The sequence below is a fragment of the Condylura cristata genome, unplaced genomic scaffold (genome assembly GCF_000260355.1).
Source record: "Condylura cristata isolate star-nosed mole 26May11 unplaced genomic scaffold, ConCri1.0 scaffold00011, whole genome shotgun sequence".
Lineage (NCBI taxonomy): Eukaryota > Metazoa > Chordata > Mammalia > Eulipotyphla > Talpidae > Condylura > Condylura cristata.
Genome location: NW_004567112.1, coordinates 20,847,230 through 20,855,851, shown reverse-complemented (window position 1 = coordinate 20,855,851; position 8,622 = coordinate 20,847,230). Strand labels below are relative to the sequence as shown.

Below are 8,622 nucleotides of genomic sequence, written 5' to 3'. Positions count from 1 at the left end.
TTAGCAAACAAAAGCAAGTATGTCCTCCAAACTAAGGATTGATTTTCAGGATAAATCTCTTAGTTAGCCAAATTAGCCACTTGTCTTTCTTAGAAACAAATCTGTTACTTTTTTACCAGCTGCAAAACCACACACTATTCTTTGAAAGAAGAGCACAGAAACCAAACTACATGTGAGAGAGAAAATCTGAAAACCCACCTGTTGAGGGTGATTATGGAATCAACTAGAACCTCTCTCTCTCTCTTTCTATATATATATAGAAAGCAAGAGCTTTATATATAATATATATAAAGCAAGAAAAAATATATAACATGTATTTGTGTATACATAAAGCAAGAAAAAGCTGGTGAGAGTAGGTAACTTTGCTTGATTTGTAAATATATTCATTGAAGTAATTTATATTACATCACTGCCTAATTATGGCAAAGCATTAAGGATTATTCACTGCGTAATTATGGCAAAGCATTAAGGATTATGCACATCATTAAATATGTAAAGTTAAATTATTTGATTACCACACTAACCTCTTGTTTATTTCATCTCAGGCTTCATTTTCTTTTACTTACATAGTTGGGTTATCTGCTCACAGTTTTACTATAAGATAAAGCAATAATACTGGCCAGTGTACCTTGTACACTTAGAGGGAAAGGCAATGGCAGTGAATGTGACCAACTGCATTACTTTCTATTGAAACAGCTTATAAAATCTTGGGGCAGAGTAGTGACTACAGAGCTGTGTTCCACATTATCATATAGAAAAAGCTTTAATAGTCTCTATGAAGACCAATTATGATTTAGTTTCTGATCCTCCTTGTATTGAAATGCATGGCTTTGTTATTATGTATCCCCAAAAAAAATGTATACAAAAACTGAGTGTATGAAGCTTGAGTAAATGTTATAATGGGTGGTTTGTTTCTAGAAAATGTAAAATTTCACCTCATTATTAGAGACTGTCCTTAATAGCATGCTTCCAATGTTTTATCCGATTTCTTTTTATTTTTTTTTCTTTTATTTTTACACACAACCAATCATCTTACAAGTTGGTGAACAGCCATGGAGAGCTGATGATTTGCCACTTTTAACTTGGTCTTTCTGATCTTTCCATCCATGTCTCAAGTGTGTCACATTTATGAGACCCATACTTCTCATCCACACTGTCAATGTTATATTTTCTATTATATTCACTTTAGGATAAACTATCCCAATATTGTAAACAGTAACGTGCACATGAAAGGTGTTGACACCAAAGCCTGCTAGTAGGTCTTGCCATGTTATTCATCTAAATGCTTGTTAATCAGAGAATGTAAAAGATAAATTTGACACCCAAAAGGGGTTTTGAGGTATTGAATATATTTTTTTTTAAAAAAAGTGTAGTTGTATTGCTATCAAATGTCTTTAACATGGAAACTATATATAAGAAACAGGAAAGACTGCTATCCAAGATAACTTCTTGTCATTTTATCTCACATTACCAAATTTTTCCCAGAAAAGAGACAAGGGACAACTGCATCTAGCACGCATTGCGGTAATTCGCACAAATACTCTTGATGGCCAAAAGTGTATTTTATGTCAGGAAAAAAAAAAACACCAATAACCAACACCCAGGGTCCCAGAAGCGATTAACTTCAGCAAGAGTCCCTGTTAACTGTTCTGAAGGATGAGGGGGGAAAAATCTTTAATCATAAAGATTTTATTTTTCTAGTTGAAGTTCTTCCTTCCTCTTCTGATGACTCAGCAGAAAAAAAAATCAAGGCTCCTTCCCTCTCCTTATGGCCAGAACTAAGACCTTTAAGGCTGCAGAGCAATAAACAGAGTCCCTTGCACCCCAAACTTCTGTTTTCCACCTTTTTCATGTGTTCCTTGGAAACATCATTATTTTAAATGCATGATGAAGTATAAATGCCCAAACTAAGGGAAAGAAAAACTTGATGGTCCCATGCCTGGAAGATAATGGAAGAAGGAAGATTTTAGAAGGCCAATAGTCAATAAACATATTTCTACATCTGGACATATCTCAAGGGATGGGTTTGGCTATTTGGAGCTGGAAAGCAGAACTATTTCCAGGTGCACCTTTTCCTCTCACCAAATGAGTAGTCTAGGTTCCATATTTCTGTGGAAACTCCACTTTGCCTTTTGTATAAGAGGAGTTAGGACTAATACTAAAGTCTTTTTCAATTTGTTATATGTGGTGAGCCCTGGCAATTAAACAGCCTTCTGAGTCTACAAAAACGTTGAAGTGTCATTTAAAATTTAAGACATATCTTCTTACTTGAAGACTTTAAGCCTTAACTTATAGCCACCCCTAGAAGTTAGACTAGACTAGCAAAGACGTAAGTTCCAAATATGAGTGCATTTCAGTATAATTACTGGCAAGAGTACATTTTTTGATCAATCTTTTCAGGCTCTGACATGCCAAAGTAGAGGTAAGTAACCCAATTAATCTTGGCCTGTTTGGCAAACAAGAAGAGATAGATCAATGTGTTTGGCACTGGTGAATAAAGTCCTTAGTTTTTCCACTTCTTTATGTCTTAATAGTATCTTCTTCAAGGAAAGCCCAAACCAGCAGGGCCAAAACAAAATCAACTGGAGAGTAGGTCTTCAGGTCAGCAGTCATGCATGAAACTCAAACCGAGGACATCATTAACAGGCTGAAAATCAAGTCTCAAAGTCCTAAAGTAGGCAGGTAGGAGATGGAATCAGCGACCTCTGGGTGGGACAGGTGGAGGGGGATGGAAGGTTTCTCTGGTCAGTGGCCTGAAATGAAAAATAAAACAACTCTATTTTAAAATGAATTTGCTTAACTAGTTTTGTTAAGTGATCTTATGTCACAGGCATGTTCCTCAATGAATGAAAGTGGGTACACAGAGACCGTGGAGCGGCATCTGGGCTAGCTGTGGTCTCAACCCTACTGCACATTAGACTCCCCAATGGAGCTTGAAAAATGCCAGTTCCCAGGTCTATCCCAGACCTTGTCCATCATAATCCTGAGAGAGCAGGGCTCAGGTATCGCCATTGTTTAATGAATCCCACCCCACTATTAATCAAGTCTTATTTTCTGGTGCTTTGGCCTTGGTGATCCAGCAAGGACCACCCCTCCAAGGGCTCAAAATTCCTAGAGAAAGCTAAGCTTGCTTGTGAATGTGCTATTCACATGCAAAACAACCAATCCACAGTCTACACCTTGCCTTCACCTCATCTGGCTTTCCAGGTCAGGGTCACCATCCACATGCCCTAATCATCCCAGGGCCAGGTACCAGCCAACTAGAAACAGCTCCTCTGCCCCAGAACCTCCTGAAATTAATTCAAGCTAGCCAGTTCTAAATCTGTTTCCCCTGTCTCACAGTTCCCTCCCACAAAAGCCACTAAAGGCTCCAGCCCCTCTTTCTCCTGTCCGACACTGTTGCTCCCCCAGCAGCACCCCACTGCATAGTGTGCCCCTCCTCTTGAGAAGCAAATGTAACAAACTATCTTTTCAATGGCAGTCATCTTCTGATCTGTTGCCTTTGCCATAATTGAAGAATAAGAAAACCTATATTTTAAAACACCAGTAATTGAAATATACAGTCTGGTAAGACACACATGGTACAAGAGTGGTTAGTTTCTTAGGAGAGGAATTGAGAATTTTTAAAGTCTCCTCACAGCTACTTCCTCATGAGATTACTAAGTGTATTATCCCAGCTCACATTTGCTTTCCTAGAAGGCCTCTTCATGTTATTCTGGATGGTTTCTGAACAGCCCCCAATAGACTTGGGCAAGTCTATTTACAGATAGGTTCAACGATTGCCAGTGGTGCTTCCACATGTTTGCTGTGAAACCAATATTTAATTCTCTTGGAAGCAAGTCAATAAGTCAAGAAAGAGAGCTTTGTCAGGTGCTACAATTGAACTGTGCTAGCCTAGAGCTGGAGGGCTGAATGAATCAATGACTAAATATTTACTAAATGTCTCTTGAATGCAAGTTCTGCATAGGTCAAGGAAATGACATAGAGTTGGAAAAAGAGGATTCATTTCAGGAACAAAAGAGGGAGGCTGACGTAGAAAGAATACTGAGACAGTCCCTGAAGATCCTGTGAGGACCCTGAGTATTGCACGGCATCTCTATCCAGAAAACAAGTGGACTATCTCCTTCCCTCTCCCAGGTCTACCCTATCACTATTGGCTTTAATGAGGAAACTGAAGGACAGTCAGATGATACCACTTGGTATCCTCACTACCTCCCCCCAAGCATTTACCTACTATGCATCTACTCCTGGGTGGGAGATATCACAGCTACTAAAATGGTCATGTGTCCCAGTCTCAGGTTACCAAGGACATAACAGGTGAGACAATTAGTGAACTGTACTATTTTGATAGGGTAGTTTAGAACCGAAGAGGACATACAGGAGACACATATACACACATCTGAAGGGCAAGTTTAACTTCTTGGATCCTGCCAAACATGCATAATGACACCTGTGTGGTAGTATTTCAGGAAGCTTGGCAATGACAACTGGGGTGTGGGTAGCATGGTTTCTGGCTTAGGGGGGCCACTCAAGAAGTCAAGCAGTCCTTTTGTTATGATGATTAAAGATCTATTTTTAGACCTTTCTTCCATGCATGTTCCATTTTATCTTCCACCACAAAGCTAGTCATGAGTCTCTTGCTGAGAAAAGTGTTCCAAAGAACTTGACACCCGCATTGACCCAAAAGCTGGATCCAGACAAGCTGAGTATTGTCACCCCTTTCCCCTGGTTAATGTGTTTTTCAGAAGCTGTTCCAGGGAAACAGCCCTGAGAGGATGTATACAGTGTGGGAGGTATGGTTGAGGCTCTCTGGTCTCCATACATGACTGGACACACTTACATTCTTTATGACTTTGAGATTTGGTGGGAAAACTACTCGTCTTTGGGTCACCCCAGACAGTGCCTCCTAATTAAGTTCCCTGTTCGTTGAACTGCTACCTAACAAACCAGGGTAGTTTGCCTCATTCTTCAGTCTCCCCCCACCCCAAGAGTACAGGACCAGGTTTCAGCTTACACCTGGGATTCCCCTAGGCTGTGGCCTGGAACCCTCTTCTCTGCAGTAAGGGTGGGTCTACAAGGAAGCCATTTCTGTAGCTCATTCCTATGAACCACCCCAGCATAAGATTGAGAATTCCATCTTGGGAAGAGCATCTAAAATTATAGATATTTCACAACCGTGGAAGTAAAGGGTATTAAATCAGAATCAAGGATTGGTCTGTGGAGACAGTCTTGTTGGGATACTGGAAAGCTAGGTTTGGAGAGGTGACTGTCCAGAATTGCCTGGGCACTGGCTATTTTCTCTGCCCTGTTGAGAGTGAGGTCTTGCTCTGGATGTGTTTGGGTCAAAGAACCCAGACTGAAGAAAGAGGCTACCCAAGGTTAATATTCTTTTAAAGCAGGAATTATAATAGAGGTATTGGGGAACCAAACAAAAATTCAACAACCAGGTATGTTTCATAGACGAGGCCATGTTTGAACTGGGTTCTAAAGGGATTTTCTCAGCAGAGATTAGAAGGGAATAAAAAGACAGTATTCCAGTAAAAGAACTAGAAAAGGGCACTGCTCCCTGGGAATTCTTAAGGAGTGGAGCACTGATGAATACAGGAGAGGCTAGTCAAGACCTGGAGGATGCTAAAAGATACAAAATTAAATGTGAAGGCTTCAATGCCAGGAAGTGACATCATCAGCTATTTCTGTTCTAGACTGCACTTTCTAGTTGCAGCGTGGAGGAGGCAGGGCGGTAAGTGTGGGCCCACAGGATGAACTTAGGCACTGGCAGATGGAGAGGAGGGGGTGGCTCTCGGAGCCGAAAGGGCAGCAGGATGGACTGATCCTAGAGATACAGCGGATGTGGGAGCTGAGAAAGAGGCAGGAATGGAGGCCGATTCCCACTTTGGGGCTTGGGGAAGGGAGAGAATGTTGTCATGATGTCAGTCTGGGAATCCATGAGAAGAAGGCAGAGAATAGCAGGAGGGATGATGAGTCCAGCTTTGCACAGGCTATGTCTGAGATACCCATGGAACACCTGAGTGAAGGTTAACGTTAAATGGCAGAAAGCAGAAGACTGCGGCGGAGATGAGGGTGAGATTTGGAGTCTGCTGGCATTTTGTGCCTTGGAGGCAGCAAGCAGAGGGAGTAGAGGAATGGACCAGGACTACGAGGGAAGTGAAGGAGACTACACCCTCCATTGCTGCTTGAGTGTTGGGGGTTCCACGAGAACATGAACAGGGAAGAGTTGCCAATTCCCAGATCTAGAAGTGGAGAGATCACCTTGTCAGCCTCCCCTCTTTCAGTTAGCAGGTTAAGGAGCGGGATCTGTTTTGTTGCTTTCTCTAACATCTCATTTTCTGAAAACTGCACACATACAAAACAATTGCATATTTGCAAATCTTTCTTCACACCAAAAATGCACCCAAACCCCCAGTTGTATCATGCCTTCTTTAGTAAAATGTGTTTGCCTCCTTCCTCTTCCCATTTTTATCACAACATGCTTCCAGCCTGCCCTAAACAACTCATCTGCCATCTCTCTTCACACATTTAAATGCATCCCAGTCTCTACCCTTTAATTTCTGGAACCTGTTTCCTGGGTTGTTTTCTATTTCTCTCCCATTAACACAATCACGCTGTTTCATAGCTATCATCTCAAGCTTGCCATTCTTTTTTCTTGGTATAAGTACATAAACGCTTCAAAGTCGTAAACCTTCAGGAAAAAAGGTCTTAGAGATCAGAAGTCCTCCCAGAACACCTCGACCTTCTTGGGGAGGTGTGACAAATCTCTAAGAGCCTGGGTCCTGGCATCAAGCACACCCAAGTTTGCCACACAAAGCAGGTCTCAATCCACTCTCAAGCGCCACTCTTTTTTGTCTTTGCTTTTTTTTTTTTTTTTTTTAACAAGGACAGGTTTATTAGGAAAAAAAGAGGGCCCTGAGTAGTCACAGTCAGGCAGAGATCTGCCTCAAGCCCCACTTTCTATATCTTCAAGATGGGAAATTACTAAATATATACCTCTTAGAATTAGGGAGAGAATTAAATGAAATAACGTATTTAGTGCAATGAACATAATGAAAAGCACATAGTAAGTGCACAAAAATACTAACATAATTGCTTTCTATAAATACCTCTCCCCAACAGGCAGCTGTATAATAATTTTTAAGTAACAGAACATCATGCAAATTCAGGGGATTATACTAGACTTTCACTATAGTTCACATTAAGGCTAACGTTCCATACATGACCTTAGACTATACCAGGGAAATATGCCTGGTATAGAGGATACAGTTTGGGACTGCAGGAGTTTGCACGACAAGTATTCATACATGAAAGTTTGGAAGACACAGAAAGAAAAGCAGTCACCAGCACAGGAGAAATGGACGGACCCTACAACAGAGCTTCTCACCCCATCCTCCTTGAGGCTCTTTCTTGACAAATTCTACTGATCAGATTCATTGGAATTCAAAGTTTAAAAAAAAAAATCCAGGTTCTATAAAAATGTTCTTCCTTTAAATTATTTTTCCCCACAAAGAATTAAATTCCTCAGCAAAGCCTCATCTTTATGTCCAAGGGCTCCTTTCTGCATGAGCAGACACACGAGCTAGCTTGGATACTTCTTCTGTTTCTCCCTGAGACCTTCAGAAGGTTCCTTCCAGAAGCCCAAGGGCTGTTATGAGCAAAGACATACATCAGAGCCCAGTATGAAATGTGCTGATGAAATGTATTAGCCATGTAAAATGCTTTCCAGTGAGTAAAGCACCAGAGATATTAAAGAATCTTATTTAAAAATGTGCCCAAAGTTGGCATTTCAGGGAGCTCTGCACTCATTCTTAGGTCATCTTAGAAGTCCCCAAATTCTACTTTCCATCTGGAATCCAGAGAGGGAGGGTAACTATCACATGGGCATCAGTGTTACCTCTGGGAGGCGGCTCTGGGGGGCACCCTGGGGGGCCTCTCCAGGGGCAAGGCTGGCGATCCGTCCACCTGCAGAGGGCCTGGACTCCGACTTCTGGTGACCTCGGGAACTTCATTGTCCTACAGCAGAAAGGTGAAAGGACATTAGGCAAAGAGCGCAGCTAGACAGCCCAAAGCCCCTCAGCCTTTCTCAGGTTTGGGCTGACAGCAGTTCAGAAACTGCCAATCAGCCAGCAGCACTTGGACAGCTTCTATGCAGAGGCATGGAGGGGCCCTGGCCCAGGTTCTCATGCGGGCCTGAGTCCTCAGTCCTTGCTGAGCCCCAACTCCAGCATCCTGCGTGAGCTGGTGAGAATGGCAGGCTCAGTGACCACCCCGCTGGGTGGGGTTTTTAATCCCACCCAGAACCGGTGTTTTAACAAGATCCCAGATAATTCCTAAGCATATTAAAGTTTGAGAAGCACTCAGAGCTGGAGAGATTTTACTTCTAAGCAAAAGTCCCTGTTGGGGACAACAGAGCCTTGAGTGGACCTCAGTCGCAGGGTGACACGACTGTGCCCAGAGGAGCCAGCCTGCCAGGACTCTTTTTCAAGGAGCGTCCTGGGTTGGCAAAGGGGTCACCTCCCGCTCACGACCCTGTCGCCGCGTCACTGCATCAGGATTCCTGACCGCACTGCGCCTCAGCCCCAGATGACAGCAGCTGAGTCTCTCTGCTCA

The 8,622-nt window shown here is 42.4% G+C and overlaps 1 protein-coding gene across 1 annotated transcript in view; it reads right to left on the bottom strand.

The window, feature by feature from the left end:
- Positions 1–717: 717 nt before the first annotated feature.
- Positions 718–8,622, bottom strand: part of PIK3AP1 (phosphoinositide-3-kinase adaptor protein 1) — a 93,064-nt gene continuing 85,159 nt past the window's right edge. Inside the window, exons 16-17 of the mRNA XM_004680584.2 lie at positions 7,907–8,025; positions 718–2,753 (exon numbers count right to left, since the gene is read on the bottom strand). Of these exons, the coding sequence (XP_004680641.1) occupies positions 2,696–2,753; positions 7,907–8,025 (177 nt within the window). The 3' untranslated portion in view covers positions 718–2,695. The remainder of the gene's footprint in view (positions 2,754–7,906; positions 8,026–8,622) is intronic.